Raw genomic sequence first — 22,653 nt, 5'->3', positions numbered from 1 at the left:
GGCATGACTGAATAAATATGCCAGCAGGCTAAAAGCTGATAAAAACGAGTCACTCTGCTTATTCTCCGGAACGCATAGCTGTGCATCAAAGCTCATATGCTTGACAATCAGTGTATATTTCTATTTGCACCTTTTGCTATAAAAAAAAAACAGTCAATGAAAAATGAACGATAGGAAGCCAAGAGGGCTTATAATATTACAAAGGTCACTCTCACTCATTTGATATAATTTGGATGGGTAAATTATTCACAAAAATGAATAGTAAATGGAAAATATTGAGTCTAAAGAATAAATATATATTTTTAAAATTATTATTGTTTTTCCATTTCCAATTTCACGGACCACCTGCAATACCGCCACGGACCACCAGAGGGCCGCAGACCACCGGTTGACAATCCCTGCTTTAAAGGTATTGTGACATGAAAAACAAATTTTTCTAGATTTTTTGTGTTTTGTTGGGTGTCTTGACATCAATTACACCCAAAAAACAACGAACTTTTAACATTCAGTGTATTGTGTGCTTTCTGGGATTTTCCTTATAACTGTGCAAAAACGGCGCACCTGGTTTGGTGGCGGATCTTTACGTACCGCCCCCTCCACCCAGCTCCCTGCCTCCTCTCCAGCGCACCATAAAGGCTGATTTATGGTTCCGCGTTACACCGACGCAGAGCCTACGGCGTAGGGTTACGCGGCGACGCGCACCGTACGCTGAACCCTACGGCGTAGGCTCTGCGTCGATTTAACGCGGAACCATAAATCAGGCTTAACACGGAGCTGTTTAGAGCCTCTTTTGTTCTAATCACCGGAGGAAAACTGCTAAGAAGACCCGCGGCCACTGACTGGACTTAAGATAAGGGGACCCTGCTGCTTGCATGCCTTTATTTTTATGATTGTTTGCTGTGGACTGTCTGCTTCGCCCTGCTGCTTTTCCGTGCATGCTTCGCCTGTCGCTCCCGGCTTAACTCTCCGACGCCGCTGTGAGTGTATTGCTCGCGGGGAGCTGCGGTCCCGGTCCTCTGGTCCCGGTTGGACTTCATCCCCGGGCTGTAGTCGCCCTGTCTGGGCTGTGTGTCGGTGTTTGTGGTTCGGTGTGCGCGCGTGTGTGTGGAGACGCCGGCAGAAGTGTGTAGCGGTTGGTTGGAGGAGGTTTGGAGGAGGAGCGGCGCAATGATTGACAGGAAAGGGGGAAAAAGGAAGCGTTTTTCACGGCGCAAAAAAACACTGTAATAAAAAGCCAGGAATGGAGTACTAGAGTGAAGTTTTTCTTGTTACACCCTTTTAGACACATTTGAGGGATGTTGGCCAAGACTTTTAATAGTGTTAAAAGCATGTTAAAAATGATGTCACAATACCTTTAAAGCTATTATATTTAGCAATGCCACTTCTGACCACATGGGGGCGTATCGTAAGAAAGTTCCACTCAAACATGAGGAGACGGTCGGCATATGACTATCTGGTATCATTGTTGTTGGTTAATGTTGATTAATCTGAAACACGATCCGGGTAGTTTTTAGTAAAGATGACAAACCAAAAACGCTGGAAACCTATCAAATAACCACATGCATTAATAAGCTTTTTAATCTTATCTACTTTGTCAAAGGCAGTGGCGCATAAAGTACAACATACTAAGTTGAGCAGATATGGACTGTGTGTGGATGATTTAATTGCTTCTGAAATGCAGTGGAAAATCAAATAGGAGTAATCAAGTAGATCTCCACAAAGCAAGTGTTTCCCATCTGAACTTTTTAGTACAATTCCCTTTGCTGTATAAGAGACATTTTCTCATCATAAGATGAAGTAGGGGATACAAAAGATCCTTGACATACAAGTTTTTATATTCAATACAGAGCAAAAGTCAGATAGCATAAGAAGTAAATGTCAGAGAAAAGTACATTGTGGGTTACAGAGATACACAACAGAATAGAATAAATAAATTAAAATATTCAATTAAATCCGCAGAAAGGCCTAATGTTAAAAATAAATACGGTATTTGGGAAGTTTATTCTTGGGTGCAATCAAATGTTCTTATATGTGTTGTGCTGCCCCCTGGTGACGTTTAGACTAATGTTTGTACAGTTCCGTCGGAAACTGCCAACATTGATAAATAAATAACAACAACAACACAATCAAAGCCTCTCACTGAAAGTTTGAAGGCGTATGATAATTTTGAATTTAATGTCATATAGATAATCTCCTATTTGTAGAGAGTTAATTAATCAATACAACAATGTTAAAATACTCAGTTTAAAGTTAATTTTAGTATTAGAATAACATTTCAGATAGTGCTGAGTTAATCCTGTCAGTTTAGCATCATATGCATTGACATTGTTGTGTTTCGTATGTAGGAGACAACGAATAATTAGCTGTTTTTTTGTTTGTTATTTAACAATAATTCTCTAAAGTGATGGAGTTGTTTGATTTCAAAGTCGTCTCCCAAACCCCTCCATGTAGGGTACAACCAAATCGTTCATGGTCTGACAGATTGTTTGAACTCCACTCAGCGTGTACAGTAGCTTTCTAATCAGCCAGAGTTTCTGAAAATATCTGTGTTGTCTCAGTTTTCCTCCACAATAACTTGTAATTAGCTGCATAACAAATGTAGAGCTGCTTTGGAAATATAGCAAACTGGAAATTCTATCTATGTATTGTCTATCCGTCTATCACACACATCCTCAATAAATTGCAATTAACAAAACAATACAAAATCCCCTCTCTTAACTGATTACCTGAAAGAACCATTAAATCCACTACCAGGGATGACCCTTAGCCTGATTTGTCCAAACAGAGGCTACAGACACACTCTGTATGTTTCTGAAACCCAGTTCACTGTTTCACTGGCTTAATCCTAAAGCAATTAAAAGATCAATAGCAAACACTGGAACTTCACAATAAGAAACTGTCTTTTATTGTCAAAAATATAGATAAAACTATTTTTTGTTATAAATAAGCTGTTTTAATAGTTGATTAGGTCTGAAGTCAACTAAACATTATATTGTAAGACTGTAAGATACAAGGCAGAGTTTATTTAGCTTTATGGGTATAATCTATGATACAAGGCGTCCATCAGAGAAACGGAGACAGCAGAGCCGAGCGGGTGTTGAGACGGCCTGTGGCCACTAGGGGGCAGTCTCGAGCGGTGCAGCCTGACACACCGCCCTGAATACAGACATTTTGGCATAGAATTGTCAAATTGGCAGAAGTGTCAAAATTATTCACATTCATTACTCAGGTAGAAGTATAGATACTAGAGTTTAAAAATACTCCTGTAGAAGTTTAAGTATCAACTCAAGTTTTTTACTCAAGTAAAAGTATAAAAGTACTGGTTTCAAAACTACTTAAAGTATAAAAGTAAAAGTAATGTAAGGGGGAAAAAGCCATTAAGGACAAAAGCCATTGAAAATGAATGTATCTTAGTATAATGCAAATATATTAAAGAACCATATATGTGTACTATTGAGCATTAACATGTGTTTCAGAGAGCAGCAGATATGATGACTAGTTGCTATAAGTATTGTAATGGTGCAAAAAGTCAAACTTCAGAGGCATGTTATCATTTATCCTAACCTTTATTGGAATGTACATCCAAGTTTAGTTGCAGGAATCTGAGGGAACGGATGTAAGAACAAAACTGGACAAGAACATCTGAAACAACCACAACCAAATTCACTCTATCCGGATGGAGCAATTTAACTGGATAGTTAAAAAGTACAGATAATTGCGTGACAATGTAAGGAGTAAAAGTAAAAAGTCGTCTGAAAAATAATTACTCCAGTGAAGTATAGATAACCAAAATTTCTACTTAAGTAAGGTAACAAAGTATTTGTAGTTCGTTACTTGACACCTCTGCAAATTGGTTTAATTCACTGTGCGAATAGTTACAGATTACTTTTGTAATACTGTATTTGACCTGGTCTTTGTAGGTTTTGACCGTATAGAAACGTAATTCTTGCCAGTGTAAGAATGAGATGTACCTGCTGTACTTTACTGCCCTTACTTTTTAACAACTCGTGCTTTTTATTATTTTACCTCTTTTCTTATCATTTTATTTCATTGTTTTTGTTATTTACTGTTTAATTGTGTAATGTTGATGTAAAGCACTTTGAATTACCTTGTGTTGAATTGTGTTATATACAAATAAACTTGCCTGGCCTTGCCCCGGGTGTTGGTCTCCAGGAACACTCATCCAATCCATATGATGTAAAAAAACTTCATTTTTTCTTTTCTTTTTTTTTTGTTTTGTAAACCAACAATTACGAGAAGGAACTATCGCCTCTTATTTTTGTTATTCAACAATAAAACTGATTTTATGAATGAATAATCTGTTGCTCATTTTTGTTCAAAATTGGCTGGCAGTGCTGGTTGATAAAGAGAGCAGATTTTCTATCAATCTAGTCACATTAACTGATAATTATCTCAGCTCCTGTGTGAAATGTCAATAAAAACAGAACTGTGGATGATGAATGACACGGTTTCACCCGTCTAAACAGTAATTAATCGATGGCATTGCAACTGAAAATGTAGAAAAGCTGAGAGTTTTTTTAAGAGAATTTTGAATCTAATTGCAGGAACACTTCTTAAACAGACCGGGGCAGGGAGATGTACGGCTGTAGGATAAATATCTCCCTAAATCCATAACGCGTGCATTTTCTGAGGCTTATTTGAGGCAAACGGATTCACTTGACAAACTGTCCTGCAGCCTGAAGAATCTAAACTGATTACAAATCTGACAGCGAAAAAAAGGCTGATAAACAATCCACATCATTGCGTTGTTTTTTTCTATCTTATATTTACGCCACTTTTCAGGATTTTGGTCAAAAACATGCTTTTGTTTTATCCATAAACACACAGGAGTTTGAAAGTTATTCCAACTTTATCTTAATCTGTTTTCTTTTGTTTAGTTTTTTGTTGGTTTGTTTTCGTGTTGTGGCATACAAATGAATCTTTCAAGAACTGCTTTAAACTGGTTTTACTTTACAAACATAGAAGAACGAAACAATAGTTCTGTATTGCCACTTTAGTTTGGATTATTATACACATGCTTTTAACCTTTAAGGACATTAAACTTCAATGGAAATGTAATCAGGAAATTAAAGCTGCAAGCAGTGATGAACGGGCCCTAGCACTCACGGCCACCGCCCCCCATAAGCATATCAGAAATGACACCACCCACGACTCTCTATGTCAAACCATTCAAAAGTTATAGCAGAAAATAGGGACAACCAATCAGCAGAAGGGGCGGGACTAATTCAGGCCAATGAAGGTCAAGGACTCAATACAGAGTCCGATGACACCACCCACGACTCTGTATGTCATGCCATTCAAAAGTTATAGCAGAAAATAAGGACAACCAGTCAGAAGAAGGGGCGGGGCTAATTTTCACCAATTATGGTCAAGGACTCAATACCGAGTCCCATGACACCACCCACGACTCTCTATGTCAAACCATTCAAAAGTTATGGCAGATAAAAATTTTCCGGGGGGCGCCATTTTGAGCCATTTTGCCACGCCCATTAATGCAAACCATTAAATATAAAATTTTTCGCCTGGCCTGGCTTGCGTGCAAAATTTGGTGACTTTTGGTGAAACTATCAAATATGGACCAATCAGATGAATGGTGGGCGCGCTTTTTGCCGTCTAGCGTCGCCACGGTAACACTTTTGAAAGAGAAAAGTAATGCGCGTAGTCGCAGGATGGAGAAGCATATTTTGGATGTATAACACACCCGGGTGCACGTTACGGTTCAGGCCGTATTAACTTTCAAAGGAATGGCATAAATTGCTCCAAAACTACGCGATTAATTCAGAATGTTCAAAATGGCCGACTTCCTGTTCGGTTTCGGCCATGGCGCCAAGAGACTTTTCTTTAAGTTGCGACATGATACAGGTTTGTACCGATTTTTGTTCATGTACGTCAAACCGTATTGTGGGGCTTGAGGCACAAAGTTTTCCGGGGGGCGCTGTTGAGCCATTTTGCCACGCCCATTAATGCAAACCATTAAATATCTAATTTTTAGTCAGGCCTGGCTTGCGTGCAAAATTTGTTGACTTTTTGGGCACGTTTAGGGGGGCAAAAAGGCCCTCCTTTCGTCAGAAGAAAGAAAAAAGAAAGAAAGAAAATTCCTACAGATACAATATCGCACAGAAGGTGCTCGGGCCCTAATAACAATTCCTACAGATACAATAGGGCTTTCGCACAGTAAGTGCTCGGGCCCTAATAATCCCAACCTGTGAATCATGTGGGTGAGCAATTGATTTAAAACCATGAGCAGAAAGCAGAGAATATGCAGTTGAATTATTTGCAGGAAGACGTTTGTGTTGTGCAGAGCCTCCATGTGTGTGTGAGTGTGTGGCCACTCTGTCCAGATGTGAACACACAAGTCTGGAAACAGCAAACACGTTTAACCTTTCAGCACATGTGTGAAGCGTGCCATTACCCCCCCATGACTGCAACATTAGGCGCTGTTCGGCGCTACATTTATAACGATGGACTTCTTCAGGCAGGTAATGGGTTCATTTTCTGAAACGGGGAAAAAGAAAACACATTCACCTCAGAACCTTTTTCATCTATTCCGGGTGGAAAAACAACAATGTCTGTCTCGGAGCACCGGGACAGAAAACAAGCCTGGGGTTGTGATATTTATTTTGACGCGTGGATGTCAACACACAAAAGGCCACTTTAAAGCAAACAACGCCGCAAAGCCGTCACAACTTTCAGCAGTTTCTGCAGAGTCTGCTTTTCAGACATTTCCTCTCAAACTCTTTCGATAGTTAACCCGAGGAATAAAATCCATATGGACTATTTCCTCTTTTCCATTCATGAATAAATGATACATCTCTGCCTGTCAGGAAAGTGCCACTGTTGTAGCACGCAGCCTCCCACCTATAATAGGAAAGAAGATAAATCAAACGGTATAAAAACAAATCGATCTTTAAACCCTTTGGATCGCTCCAGAACAGGTACCGGTACTGCCGAGACCAGGGGTGTCAAATGTGCGGCCCGTGGGCCGCATGCAGCCCGAGAGAGGTTTGCATGCGGCCCGCGAGAAGTTTCCAACGCAAAAAAACTAAATGTTAATTTACTAAAAAGGAAGGCATAAATAATTGCCATGAATCACAGCATATCCGTTAATATATTTCTTCTACAAATCCATCATTATTCCACAAATAGAGCAGTTTTCGACATTTTTTTTAGTTTTCTAGAATGCATTTGCCGATTTTATTTCTTTGTAGACGGTCGTTTATTTTTATTAACTGACTACTATTATATATTTTCGCAGGAAAAATATCACTTCTAAAAAAGATGATAGAAGATATTTATTCAGAGAATTTCAGTTTTGAATACGAGGATAGTGACAAAGTAAAACAGTTAAAATAGAAGTGCTGACTTTTTCGGCACACTGGTGTAAATATCCACGCCAATTTTTTGTACTGGAAAAATCTCTAAATCACAAAGAAACACTCTCGGATGTAATAAGAAAGATTTTGCTTTTAATTACATTTCCTATAAAAAAGCGAAATATTAAAAAAAACATACTTGTTTCTGTTTATCTTTATAAAATGTTATTAAAATTATTTTACATAATTTGAAAAAAAAACCGAGAAATTACAAGAAAAGATCTTGAAGAAATATGTTTTACATAATTAGAGTGTAAACAAAGTGCATATTTCCTTTAAAATTAACTAAACTGATATTGGATTAGATAACAATAGTAAAAAAAGAGAATTTGAAAAAAAAAAATCGCACATTTTTGTTATTTTGAGCGTGCGGCCCGCGAGAAAAAAATTGGTCAAATCCGGCCCGCCAAGCAAAATGAGTTTGACACCCCTGGCCGAGACGGTGCCACGAAAACCAAATAGACCAACTTTTGACTCAGTTGTAAACTAAAGACACAGATAAAGTGATTTTCAAGCCAGGTCAGAATGTGGACCATAGGTGTTAAAATTAAATAGACACAAATAAAGAGAGAGAGGATAAACAGAACTGTCGCTCCCCATCTGCTGCACAGGCTCCGGTTCACCTTTTCCTTTTTCTTTTTTGTTGCCATTATGCAGACAAACTGGCCCACACCCTGTTTCTGATGTTGAGCAGCCCAGGAACAGCGACAGTGTGACCTCAGCACTGACGGGCAGGTGAGGGGAAGCTGGAACAGCCTGGGCTGTGTTACGCCACCCCGTAGGAAAAGCCACGGGTGGAGCCGCCGCCGTCCCAGCAGGATAAAGCTGCTCTTGTGTGGCAGCAACAGCAACACACCGCTGTGTGCTCTGCAGCTTGTTACGCTGGATACAATGAGAGCTTGTCTATACTTGAGAGGACCTAGGGTCGTGGAGAAAACGCGGCCTAGCTGGGCTGATCGGGGTATCACCAGGTCATAGAGGTGTGATCCGGGACAAACAGGATGCAGGAAATGGACCGGCCCCCAACCCAATTAGTCAAAGGAGAACCTGATATAAAGGTCTTTGTAATGCACTTTTGAAGACTATTATTCATAGTAGTGGTATATATATGCATGTAATAAATCTAATAACCAGAGGTGTCAAGTAACGAAGTACAAATACTTTGTTACCTTACTTAAGTAGAAATTTTGGTTATCTATACTTCACTGGAGTAATTATTTTTCAGACGACTTTTTACTTTTACTCCTTACATTTTCACGCAATTATCTGTACTTTTTACTCCTTACATTTTAAAAACAGCCTCGTTACTCTATTTCATTTCGGCCTTTAAATAAAAACTATCCAGTTAAATTGCTCCATCCGGATAGAGAGAATTTGGTTGTGGTTGTTTCAGATGTTCTTGTCCAGTTTTGTTCTTACATCCGTTCCCTCAGATTCCTGCAACTAAACTTGGATGTACATTCCAATAAAGGTTAGGATAAATGATAACATGCCTCTGAAGTTTGACTTTTTGCACCATTACAATACTTATAGGCAACTAGTCATCATATCTCCTGCTCTCTGAAACACATGTTAATGCTCAATAGTACACATATATGGTTCTTTAATATATTTGCATTATACTAAGATGCATTCATTTTCAATGGCTTTTGTCCTTAATGGCTTTTTTCCCCCTTACATTACTTTTACTGTTATACTTTAAGTAGTTTTGAAACCAGTACTTTTATACTTTTACTTGAGTAAAAAACTTGAGTTGATACTTCAACTTCTACAGGAGTATTTTTAAACTAGTATCTATACTTCTACCTGAGTAATGAATGTGAATACTGAAGACACCTCTGCTAATAACAACATAGTAATGAATGAGTGACCTTTGGATTGATAATTATTTGATCGTATAAATGCATCTATGTCAGCAACATTTCACTATTGTGTCTTTAGTTGTTATTTTCAGTTGTGTCGAAATCCAAAATAGGAAGGTAGCGTGACTATATACGTGGGTCACACACAGCATTCAGGTTCCTGGGGTCACAAGACAGATGTCAGGGGTCCTAAGATGTCATGATGAATGAGCGAGAACAATATTTGCTTGTAATTACTTTTAATTTAACAAGCTCATAGCTCTTTTAACAGTTTCAAAATAACTTGCAGAAGCTTCTTCTGAAGCCAAATGGAAGTGATAATGCAATTGTGAGATGTCACAGCTACTCATATCTCACTAACCTTAAAAGTAACCACTCATGAAGTGATGAACCATTCCAGACAACGCTGCTGTTTAGCAGTTTTACACTCGGTGGTAGCCGAAGCTCACAGTGACTGTGGGTTACACCGTCTTTGGTGTAACTGTAACGTCAAAGGAATGAGACGATAGACAAACCCATCCGAAGTGCAACCATTGACAATTCATCACCTGGAGAAGTGTTACATCAGAGGATCGTGTCCCGCACAAGGAGTAATGTTAAATGGACAGGACGACCTCTTCCATATCACACAGAAGACCCTGAGATATAAACAGCAACACATTAACAATGGGGCGGTAGCTCATGTACCGTTGGAGGAGACACTCCAGAGCCTCGACAGCTTCACCATTAGTTCCAGCAGATTCTGTCCTCTTGTCATTGTGCTTTAACTTTACTTTAACTTTACTTTATTTATTTCTCAGGACAATGCACATTGATGAACATATATACATATGTAAATGTGCCAGATTGTAGCAAAAGGCTAGTTTCCATCTGTACTCCAATATAGGCAGGTAAGGTGTTAAAAGCAGAAAAGGTAAAAATACAATAAGAAAAAGAAAACAGAAACAAAGACAAGTACAATTAGTAAAGACAAGTACAATTAGTAAAATGAGAATGATAAAAAAAAGTTAGTAGGTAGGAGGAGACCCAAGCACACATTAGGTGTGTGTACACATTTGTTGACCTCTGAGCCACATTTTTATCTGGTTTTTAAAAGTTGTTAAAGAGGGGCATTCCCTTATGTGTACAGGTATAGAGTTCCATAACGCACTACCCTTTATGGATAGTGCGTTATGGCTAAAAGCAGTTTTTCCGAACGGAAGCTCTACGTCTCTGTTGGACACTGCTCCAGTGACCCGCGACTGTCGGTATTTAAAAAATTCCTGGAGGCAAGGTGGTGCCAGGCCATGTAGGGTTTTATACATTAGACAACTGTATGAGAATTTGTCGAAGCTTAATAGATTGTATTTGTCCAAGATGTTGCAATGATGGTATGAGATAGGTTTTTTATCTAGGATTTTGAGTGCTTTTTTATATAAAACGTCCACTGGCTTGCTAAAATACGGTTCCAACATCAGAGACAAGAGGAACAAAAGCACCCAAATCTTTCAGCAGTTTTAGGATGTGAGATAGGTGTTGATCAGGGCAAACATCCTCCTAAAGCCATTTTGCACTGACTGGTGTAATAAAGCCCACAAGCATAGTTACATCAAAATCTCATCTCAATGGCCTGTATGTTACTGAAGTGAGGTCTCCAGGACGTTGTAATGATGCAGAGTTCCTGCAAGACTTTCGATTAGGAGCAAGATTAGCAGACAAGAAGTCCAGTCAAAGACATTATCTCTGCACATCTTATGTGACTTATAAACGGCTGTAAATATGCAACCTAGGGCTGTGCGATTAATCGATTTTAAATCTAAATCGGATTCATTAATCAAGACGATGTTAAAAAAAGGAAAATCGGAAAATCGATTTTCCTCTCTCTTTTTCATATAGCTGGTAAAGAAGAAGCGAGCTGGCTGCATTACAGACAGAGCTCGTCTAGTCATCTTTGTTTGGTCAAGAAAATTGTAAATGTTGTCGCTTTACTAAACTCAAGGAGGATTTACAGTATCTTTCAATTGCACTTCATTCCCAATAGGGACATTTGTTTGCTATTTTTCTTTAAAAATAAAGATAAAATATTTGAAACAATTTATTCCCTTGTCTTTTTTTCTAGTTTTACCATAAAAATCAAAATCGAAATCAAAAAACGGGTTTTCAGAGAAAAAAATCTGGATTTTATTTTTGTCCAAAATCGCCCAGCCCTGCAACCTTTATAAACCTTTTCAACCGCCTTTGAAACTGTTATACTGATTTTTCTACTTGTTACAGTACATTGCCACAGATGGACGGCTCATTCATGTGAAATCCAGTTATTTTGTAATCTAGTTGAAGTGAAGTTGAAAATGTTGAGGTTCAAGAAGGACAGTCGACATCTCGTCACACGTCACACCACAGAAACTGCTCCCCACCCACTGTAAAGCTTTTCTAAATAAACCCCGTGGATATTATGGTGAATTCTTCTTCATTTCAGGAAGGAGAAAAGGGGTTACACCCCAGTTACTAAAAAACACTGACATCTGATATAATTGAAGGAAAATTTGACACTTAAATGCCAGCATATTCTGAATGGATCTACTGTCCCCAGGTCCGTCAAACACAACAGACAGTAATGTTCTGCACCGCGTGAGCCTATATTTGGATTTTCCAGCCTGATGAAATAATAAACAGCAAATGTGGTGAAATAACTGACTAATGTCAGTAAGTCTATCGATATTTGTGAATGAATTACATGTTCATAAAATGCAGCCCTGAAAAAGAAAAGTCCACGTTTTAACCGAAAGCTTTCACTTTCTTCATACGTGCTGGATTTTAAAGTTGATATCAATGTCAGGTCTTATCTTTCAAAATGTTAGACTTGTATCAGCAGTACTGGAGTTGTGGGGGGATGAGGGGGGATGGCATCCCCCCTAAAATAAAAACGGTCCAAATCATCCCCCTGTAAAACTGCCATCCCCCCTTTCCATCCCTTGTGTCATTTCATCAATGAATGTGGTTTTACTGCTATTTCAACATTTAGAGTCATCGCCAGAAAAATAACACCAGAAAAATAACTTATTTGACAATTTTTACCTGTTTAAATTTTCACTTGAAATAAGTAGAAAAATCTGCCAGTGGAACAAGATTTATCTTCTTATTACAAGCAAAAAAATCTTGTTCCACTGGCAGATTTTTCTACTTATTTTAAGTGAAAATCTACTTGAAACAGGTGAAAATTGTTGTTTTTTCCAGTGATGAGTCTTGTTTTAAGTGTAATGAGATTTTTTTTTAACTAAAATTAGACATTTTCACTAGAAATAATATTCTTGTTAAGATTGTGAGTTTTTGCAGTGATCCATTTTACTTATCCTGTGAAGGACAGAGTCATATTGATAAGTTCAGAAAAGTGTTTTTTATTGTTGTGTTTTGATGTATTTGATGTAAGCCCAGTGGATATTTAAAGCTTACAGAAGGCTGCATTTAACTGCTGCTATGTCATTCCTGCAGTATTTATGCAGGTGTTTTGGTCACTGCTATTATTTGTAATATATTATGTTATTTATAATCAGCACAAATTATCTGTCCTCATATGATAAAATCCACCATCCCCCCTGATTTATTTTTACAACTCAAATACTGTGTATCAGTAACTTGATCATGATGATCCATGCTGCTACATGTGGCTCCATCTGCTCAGGCGGAGACCCCTCCGTGGGACAATCTGGCCTCCAGACCCGTTTCTATTTCTATACTTAGAACGGAGACATGAGGGAACCTTCTCAAAGACTGTTGTTGGGAGTGAATGTGTGCGCTTGTGGTCGCGGCACTGGGGCGTGGGTGTGCACCGTCACGGCCTTTTACGCAGGGTATTTGTTGTTGTTTGCTCCCATTCCTGGAGGTTTGCTGTTAGGAGTCCAGAGTGTGTGGGCGTGCACGTGTGAAGTACAAAACATGTTTCACACATTTCACCTCACAGTCTGCCAAGTGTACATAAAACCTCAACAATGTCACCACAGTAGAGGCAGGCCGGCATGAAAAATGGCTGTGTGACCATCAAAGTACCTTTTTCTGCAGTATATTAATGTGTGTTTTGCTAAATGAGACTGAAGAATGATGTTTAAACACTGCTATATTTATATTAGAATGAAATAAAAATCCCTGGTTGTAGGTGCTGGTGCCCACAAATAAACATTGTTTTTCCTCCCGGGTTTTGGAGGCAGATTTTGTATGAATTGGACATTTATGCAAGGACAACTCCCACCAGTTAATACAAGGAACTATGACGCCTAAAAAGAGCACATTCGTTCACAAGATGTGTTACTAATACAAGTCCCACTAAGACATGTGACACTGAGCAAGCCTGCATCTTGTTTTCAACCATAGCTTTTCCTCCAATATATTTATTTTCCAGAGGTCTCAAGTAACAAAGTACAAATACTTTGTTACCTTACTTAAGTAGAAATTTTGGTTATCTATACTTCACTGGAGTAATTATTTTTCAGACGACTTTTTACTTTTACTCATTACATTTTCACGCAATTATCTGTACTTTTTACTCCTTACATTTTAAAAACAGCCTCGTTACTCTATTTCATTTCGGCCTTTAAATAAAAACTATCCAGTTAAATTGCTCCATCCGGATAGAGTGAATTTGGTTGTGGTTGTTTCAGATGTTCTTGTCCAGTTTTGTTCTTACATCCGTTCCCTCAGATTCCTGCAACTAAACTTGGATGTACATTCCAATAAAGGTTAGGATAAATGATAACATGCCTCTGAAGTTTGACTTTTTGCACCATTACAATACTTATAGGCAACTAGTCATCATATCTGCTGCTCTCTGAAACACATGTTAATGCTCAATAGTACACATATATGGTTCTTTAATATATTTACATTATACTAAGACGCATTGATTTTCAATGGCTCTTTTCCCCCTTACATTACTTTTACTTTTATACTTTAAGTAGTTCTGAAACCAGTACTTTTATACTTTTACTTGAGTAAAAAACTTGAGTTGATACTTCAACTTCTACAGGAGTATTTTTAAACTCTAGTATCTATACTTCTACCTGAGTAATGAATGTGAATACTGAAGACACCTCTGTTATTTTCACATACATTAAGTTAATAAAAAACACAAAGTGAGTGTTGCTCACATCTCAAGGTACAAATAAATGTGAATTACATTATGGACTGCTTCTTTTAAGACAAGGTCTGCTGTTGTACTGCTGAGGTGAGTGATGCTTTTCCTCTGGTTTGCTGTGATGTCACCTCAGGAAAATAGCTCTCACGGCTTCAGCCAAGACCCTTGTTGGAAAAAGAGTTCACAAACTGAATATAGAAGAACATTTATTTTGAACACCACAAAACACTTAAGGTATGAGACAAACTGCAGATGAGGTTTGCCCTGTCTCCTGCAGCGTCACCAGGGTGTCACTTGGAGGAGGCTGAGTGGGAGGAGCTATGCAGATGCTGCCGGTGCAGCTCTATTAGTGAAATCTGAAGTCCTGCAAACTCACAGTCACTTGGACAAAGTCCACCAAACAGTCAGCACCAGGCTCAACACTGACAGGGTGGCATTTAGTTTAATAGCACAGTTCAACAACTTTGCACTGGAAAGACTTTTTTCCTGATGAAACCTGTGCACTCTTTTTTCTGAGCTTTTTTTTAATTATCGTACTTTGCCAGAAGCCTGGGACTTCAAAAACTTTCCTTTTCCAATTGAAGGTGGAACATATAGGGCCCCACTGGCTCTTGCTGGAGGAATACCTTTTCTCTTCTGTGTTAAAGGCATTTTTGTTCCTCAGACCGACAAGTCCTTACACATTTTTTCATCTGACAACTAAATATCCAACAACAAATTCGGCGATGGCTGGCAGCCCTTTACTGATCATCACTTTGTTTTTGTCTCTGGCTGAAGCAAAGTTCTACCGACCGTTCCAGTTTCACCAGTATAAGACTGAGCCCAGCCCTCACCATGAGCCGGGGAGGCCCACCAGCAGACACAAGTAAGAGCTGCTCCTCTACAAATGTGCTCCACAGTGGGAATGGGCGATATTTTACCGTTCACAATATACCGTCAAAAAAATTCCTCACAATAAGAATTTGTATCTCACGGTAAAAACGATAAATTCCTGTTGATGATGTTTTTGTGTAAAGATGATTTATGGTTCTGTGTTAAATCCACGCACAACGTACGTGAAGGAAGGAAGGAAGGAAGGAAGGAAGGAAGGAAGGAAGGAAGGAAGGAAGGAAGGAAGGAAGGAAGGAAGGAAGGAAGGAAGGAAGGAAGGAAGGAAGGAAGGAAGGAAGGAAGGAAGGAAGGAAGGAAGGAAGGAAAGGGGAGAAGGAAGGGAGAAAACAAGGAAAGGAGGAAGGAAGGGAGAAAACAAGGAAAGGAGGAAGGAAGGGAGAAAAGAGGAAGGGAAGAAGGAAAGAGAGAGCAGGAGGAAAGAAGGAAGGAAGGGAAAAAAGAAGGAAGGAAGGAAGGAAGGAAGGAAGGAAGGAAGGAAGAAAGGAAGGAAGGAAGGAAGGAAGGAAAGGGGAGAAGGAAGGGAGAAAACAAGGAAAGGAGGAAGGAAGGGAGAAAAGAGGAAGGGAAGAAGGAAAGAGAGAGCAGGAGGAAAGAAGGAAGGAAGGGAAAAAAGAAGGAAGGAAGGAAGGAAGAAAGGAAGGAAGGAAGAAAGGAAGGAAGGAAGGAAGGAAGGAAGGAAAGGGGAGAAGGAAGGGAGAAAACAAGGAAAGGAGGAAGGAAGGGAGAAAAGAGAAAGGGAAGAAGGAAAGAGAGAGCAGGAGAAAAGAAGGAAGGAAGGGAAAAAAGAAGGAAGGAAGGAAGGAAGGAAGGAAGAAAGGAAGGCAGGAAGAAAGGAAGGAAGGAAGGAAGGAAGGAAGGAAAGGGGAGAAGGAAGGGAGAAAACAAGGAAAGGAGGAAGGAAGGGAGAAAAGAGGAAGGGAAGAAGGAAAGAGAGAGCAGGAGGAAAGAAGGAAGGAAGGGAAAAAAGAAGGAAGGAAGGAAGGAAGGAAGGAAGGAAGGAAGGAAATGAGCCAGAAAGAAAGAAAGAAAGAAAGAAAGAAAGAAAGGAAGAAAGAAAGAAAGAAAGAAAGAAAGAAAGAAAGAAAGAAAGAAAGAAAGAAAGAAAGAAAGAAAGAAAGAAAGAAAGAAAGAATAAATTCCCGTTGATGATGTTTTTGTGTAACAAACATGGCGGATCTGAGAGCGAGATAGATTTATATCTGAGCTGACCTCACTCGTCAATAGAGCTAAGTCTACCACATGTATGTTAGTCCCCATCCCGACTCGACTATTCAAAAATGTTTTTTCTCTTATTGGTGTGACAATACTGGACCAAATCAACCTATCCCTAAGCTTAGGATATGTACCACAGGTTTTCAAAGTGGCAGTAATTAAACCTTTACTTAAAAAACCTTCTCTTGACCCAGACACCTTAGCTAATTATAGACCAATTTCCAACCTTCCATTTGTATCTAAAATTCTGGAAAAGGCAGTTTCAAGCCAGTTATGTGACTATTTGTATAGAAATGATCTGTTTGAAGTCTTTCAGTCAGGGTTCAGAATGCATCATAGCACAGAGACAGCACGGGTTCGAGTCAGGAAATGACCTTCTTATGGCCTCAGATAAGGGATTAGTGTCCATACTGGTTCTACTGGACCTCAGTGCTGCTTTTGACACTATAGATCATGGCATTTTACTGCACAGGTTAGAGCATGTTGTTGGGATTAAAGGGACAGCTCTACGTTGGTTTAAATCATATCTATCTGACAGATTCCAGTTTGTTCATGTACATAAGTTTTCTTCAGAACAGTCAAGGGTCTGTTATGGTGTTCCGCAGGGTTCAGTGCTAGGGCCAATCTTGTTCAGTTTATACATGCAGCCCTTGGGAAGTATAATCCAGAATCACGGCATACACTTTCATTGCTATGCTGATGATACGCAGCTCTATTTGTCTATGAAGCCGGATGAGACAGAACCGTTGGTTAAACTTAAGGCATGTCTTAGGGACATCAAGGACTGGATGTCCAGAAATTTCTTGCTTCTAAATTCAGATAAAACAGAGGTTATCATTCTTGGTCCAGAGCATCTTAGGAAGGGATTAGATGGTGTTGCGATGGCTTCCAGTGCAACTGTTAGAAACCTTGGTGTTGTTTTTGATCAGGATTTGTCATTTAAACCATATGTTAATCAGGTTTGTAAAATAGCGTTTTTCCATCTCCGTAATATTGCAAAAATTAGGAAAATCCTCTCGCAGAGTGATGCAGAAAAACTAGTTAATGCGTTTGTATCTTCTAGACTGGATTACTGTAATGTGTTGTTAGCAGGATGTCCAAGTAATTTGCTGAATAGGCTCCAGCTGATCCAGAATGCAGCAGCACGAGTGCTGACAGGAATCAGGAGGAGACCACGTCTCTCCAGTGTTAGCGTCGCTCCATTGGCTACCTGTAAAATTCAGAATTCAATTTAAAATTTTGTTACTTGCATATAAAGCCCAAAACGGCTTAGCTCCGCAGTATTTACAAGATTTGATAGTGCCTTATGTTCCTGGCAGAGCTCTCTGCTCCCAGGGTGCAGGTTTACTCGTAGTTCCTAGAGTATCTAAATGTAGATTTGGAGGGCGGGCGTTCTGCTATCAGGCACCATTACTTTGGAACCAACTTCCAATCTGGGTTAAGGAGGCTGACACCACCTCCACCTTTAAAACTAAACTTAAAACCTTTCTGTTTAGTAAAGCCTATAGTTAGTGTTTAGTAAACCTCTAGCTGGTGTTGGTAAATCTCTAGGTAGTGTAGTGTACATTTTTTAGTCCATACCACCCATCCCTACTACACGGTATAAAATGTTAACTTAGGAACCAACTTGTATTTCTGTTAAAAGCTGTTAACTGTGTTTCTCATTGGTCTTTTCTTTACCCTCCCCTGCCAGGAACCACTGTGCCTACGTGATTGAGAAGACCGTGTCCTTCACCATGCAGGATGGGGCGGCCCCTTATGTAAAAGCTGAATACAACAAGTGTTCCTGGGGCCAGAAATGCCCAACTCTTATGTGAGTAAAAAACTCATTTCACCAAAATTTGGGGTTTTCATTGCTTTACAACACAAATGATCTCTGGCAATCTGTAACTAATGAGTAGACGTTCTCCTCCTCCAGGTACCGCCTGTTTTACAAGCCAATTTACAAGGTGGCACATAAAACAGTCACAGAGCTTGAGTGGCGTTGTTGTCCTGGGTACTCTGGTTACAACTGCATGGAGGCACATCCGGTTTACCAGCAGCCTATCAGAATGATGCCACCGTTCACCGGCCCATCAATGAAAGGCCCACAGTTTCAAGAGCCACGGCACGAAGGGCCCATGTTTAATGGTCCGATGTTCAAGGGTTCAACTATGAATACTGCTGGAAAAGCCAACCCGTGGAGTAAACCGGAAGGGCCTCCCATCAGCAGTTTTAACCCCTACCCAATTCCTCAGTTTGGGCCCCAGGGTTCACCGTCCTACTCCAAAATATCCTTTGAGCCGTATCCGCCTGAGCCTGAGCCTGAACCTGAGCCAGAACACCAGGAACCAAACCTCACAGATGACAACCAAAACCATGAACATGAGCTTACCCAAGGACCAGAGGAAATGATTCCTGCTCCGGCTTCTGGAGAAGAACAACTTGAGAGTGAAAACACAGGTCAGCCATTGAAAATGAATGCATCTTAGTATAATACAAATATATTAAAGAACCATATATGTGTACTATTGAGCATTAACATGTGTTTCAGAGAGCAGGAGATATGATGACTAGTTGCCTATAAGTATTGTAATGGTGCAAAAAGTCAAACTTCAGAGGCATGTTATCATTTATCCTAACCTTTATTGGAATGTACATCCAAGTTTAGTTGCAGGAATCTGAGGGAACGGATGTAAGAACAAAACTGGACAAGAACATCTGAAACAACCACAACCAAATTCACTCTATCCGGATGGAGCAATTTAACTGGATAGTTTTTATTTTAAAGGCTGAAATGAAATAGAGTAACGAGGCTGTTTTTAAAATGTAAGGAGTAAAAAGTACAGATAATTACGTGAAAATGTAAGGAGTAAAAGTAAAAAGTCATCTGAAAAAGAATTACTCCAGTGAAGTATAGATAACCAAAATTTCTACTTAAGTAAGGTAACGAAGTACTTGTACTTCGTTACTTGACACCTCTGTCACTAACTCCTCTAAATCTCTGAACTGCCATCACTGTTTTATGTTTACTGTGTCTCACTTCTGAAAGGATTTCTTTTACTCTTTAGGGCAGATTCTTGACGGCGACACAAAGGAGCAAATATATCGAATGGAGGAGGATGTGCGTCGTCTGAACCAGGGTCTGGAAACACTGAGGGGAATTGTGACGGGGTTGGAGGCTAGCCTAAGAGCATCGCTGAGAGAAGATGCCAACAGGATGCTGTCAGCTCTGCTCTCTGCTGCCCCGGGTCCTCTCGCTGCTCCAGCCACAGCCTCTCATCCATCCACTGTAGGCTTTGCTGAAATCCCTGGGGGAAACCCCGACACAGAGGGTCTAGATGGAAGCCACGTTTTCCCAGGCCTCAAGGAACTGAATGAAAGGGTAGAGGGACTCAGGACAGAGCTGCAAACCAAGACAACAGAGCTGCGGGAGCTCAAAACAACAGTGATGGGACATGATGGCGCGCTGAAGAAGATTTCAAACGGAGCAAAAGAGACATCTGACTTCCGTCATCATCTTGGGGGGTCTGTGGAGGATTTGATGGACGCCAAACTAAGCACCACCAGGACAGAAATTCTTGACGAACTTGAGAAGCGTATGAGGGACGAAGAGGGCCGATGCAAGGAGAAAATTGGGGATGAGCGCCGTCAGTGCCAGAGAGAACAACATCAGCAGCAGGAGAAGATGAAACAATCTCTGCAGCAAAGGGCATCAAAGGTAGGAAGTGAGCTGGAAAACCTGCAGGCACAGAGCCGAGGTCTGCAGGCCGGAGACAGCAATGCACTCGTAGGAAGAGTGCAGCAGCTGGAAGCGTCAGTGGGGAACCTCAATCAGTCCCAGGCGATCCTGAGAGTGGAGCTCGGTGGACACAAGGACCACATAGAGGGAATACTGGAAGGGCGTCTAGGATATGTGGAGTCCAAGCTCAACCTGACAGGACGGATGGAAAATCATGAGTCTAAAAGGAAGACTGGTGTTTTAGAGGATGCGTTGACCGGAGAAGGCTTAGAGGCCAGGATGGAGCGTAAGATGAGTGTTCTGGAGGAGCGTCTACTGGTAGCTCTGGAGGAGCTGGGTAACGCTACGGCTCCTGCGCTGCTGGAGCGCCACGCCGTTCCAACTCTGGAGACAGAGCTGGAGTCCCTGCGAAGAAGACTTGAGCTAGATGTGGACCGAGTGCAAAAACAGCTCAACGGCCTTGAGATTCTCTGCACCTCTTCTGGCTCCTCACCGGAGAAATACGCCACCCAAGCAGACTCTGCTGGGCCCAGTGAAAATGTGACGGAGGCCCCGGACCTACAGGCTGACCGTCTAGATAGCCTCAACAATACAGTGCAGATCATTCTGAGCAAACTGACCTTCCCCGAGCAGCAGAAACAACCAGAAACATATTCTCCCGTCCAAGCAGAGCTCTCCGTCCTCAGGTTCAACGTTGACATGGTCAACCACACCCTGAAAAGCCTGCAGGACTCCCTGGGCACGGTGCTCCACCAGGCGGGCCAAGCCAACAGCTCCTGGTACGAGAGAGAGGCTCGGCTGGCCCAGCAGATCAAGGGAGTGGTCCAGCTGGTCGGACACCAGGCGTCCATGCTCGGGGCAGGGGAGCGCAGACTGGCGCGGCTGAAAGGTGAGCTGCAGGAGATGAAGAGGCGGCTGGCCGAAGAAGTGCGAGTGTGCCAGAACACGGCCACGGTGGTTAAAAAAGAGGTGACTGAAGTGGGAGGGCGTGTAACCAGCGTGGAGGATCAGTGCAAGGGCCTGAATTATTTGGCAGATGACCTGGAGAGGATCAGGGAGGAGCTGGAGAGACAATCCAACGGTCTTCTCCTGCAGGTCAACGGGACTCTCTCCAGCCATGCTCAGCAGCTGTCGGAGCTGAAAGGAGAACTCAGAAACTGCACCTCGGGGCCAAAGCCGACGCAAAGTTTACAGGTGAAGGAAGAGGTGAAACGAGGGGATGTCTTCACTTTGAATTAGTTCAATGTATTCGGACAGTTTTTGTGTATTTGGCAGGTGAATCGGGGTTCCACCACAGCTCCTTGTAGCACCCTATAATGTAATAATTACCTGAAAATGTAATACAATTTGCACTTAACTCAATCAAAAATGTAATAAAACCCAATAATGTAATAACTTGACCAATAATCTAATAAAATATCCTGACTGATATTGTAATAACATTTTTACCGATAATGTAATACCTTATTACATTATTGGGAATTTATTACATGCTACTCAAAGTCTGCAATTTAAGCCAATAGTCATTCTGGTGTTTCAAATCCAGCGTATATAACATTCTTACATACTTAAAACACAAAATGTAGAACTCTGGACTGAAAATGAACATATATATTACATTATTTGTCAAGTATTACATAATCAGTTTTGAAAAAAAAAAAAAAAAAAGACCCACCTCAAAATGTAATAAATTCCCAATAATGTAATAAGTTATTACATTATCGGTAAAAATGTTATTACAATATCAGTCAGGATATTTTATTACATTATTGGTAAAGTTATTACATTATTGGATTTTATTACATTTTCGATTGAGTTAAGTGCAAATGTTATTACATTTTCAGGAAATTATTACATTATAGGGTGCTACACTCCTTATTATTTGAATAAAAAAAATGCTAGTTTTAAACCTGCACTGAAATAGTTTTGGTCAGCTTACAACAGGCGTCGGTAACAGAGAAGGCAGCTAGTTATGACTGCAATCATAACAGAAACTTGAACATGAATCATGAAGGTGTTACGATCAACTGTTTCTTGTAAACTGGGATTAGTCAGAGCCTCGCTGATCTAGTTTGGGATTAACAACTGCAACAGCGTGACGATGCTGGTTCTGTGAAGATAAGAAAGTTTATATGTTTTTATATTGAGTTTTCATATGTCTAGATTAGCAGTAAACAAGAAAGTGTGTTTTTTATGTCTTAAGATTTTAAATATGAGTCTCAAATTGTGACCTTTATCAAATGTTTGAAGTTGTAGTTGTAATGTCAAGATTTTTTTATTCCAGTTCTCACAGTCCAATAAAGACGTTCCTGTATAGTTCATGTTTTCCTGAATAAAATGTGCCTCGGACAAGAGAACACCAACAAGTAGTCATGTTTCCATTTTTGAATGTATACAGGGAAGTTGGGAAACCAAAAGAGGGCAGTAGAGAAGTATTAAAACACTTGACTTTGGTGCACGGAGGACTAA

The 22,653-nt window shown here is 40.3% G+C and overlaps 1 protein-coding gene across 1 annotated transcript; it reads left to right on the top strand.

The window, feature by feature from the left end:
- Positions 1-14,763: 14,763 nt before the first annotated feature.
- Positions 14,764-21,781, top strand: LOC133456256 (EMILIN-3-like). The gene is made up of 4 exons (XM_061734710.1): positions 14,764-15,225; positions 18,157-18,276; positions 18,382-18,905; positions 19,514-21,781. The coding sequence occupies exons 1-4, from the start codon at positions 15,086-15,088 to the stop codon at positions 21,421-21,423; spliced, it is 2,694 nt and encodes an 897-aa protein (XP_061590694.1). The 5' UTR covers positions 14,764-15,085; the 3' UTR covers positions 21,424-21,781.
- Positions 21,782-22,653: the final 872 nt, after the last annotated feature.

The sequence above is a fragment of the Cololabis saira genome, chromosome 12 (genome assembly GCF_033807715.1).
Source record: "Cololabis saira isolate AMF1-May2022 chromosome 12, fColSai1.1, whole genome shotgun sequence".
Lineage (NCBI taxonomy): Eukaryota > Metazoa > Chordata > Actinopteri > Beloniformes > Belonidae > Cololabis > Cololabis saira.
Note: the sequence above shows the minus strand (reverse complement) of the source record. Positions and strands in the feature narration are given on the sequence as shown.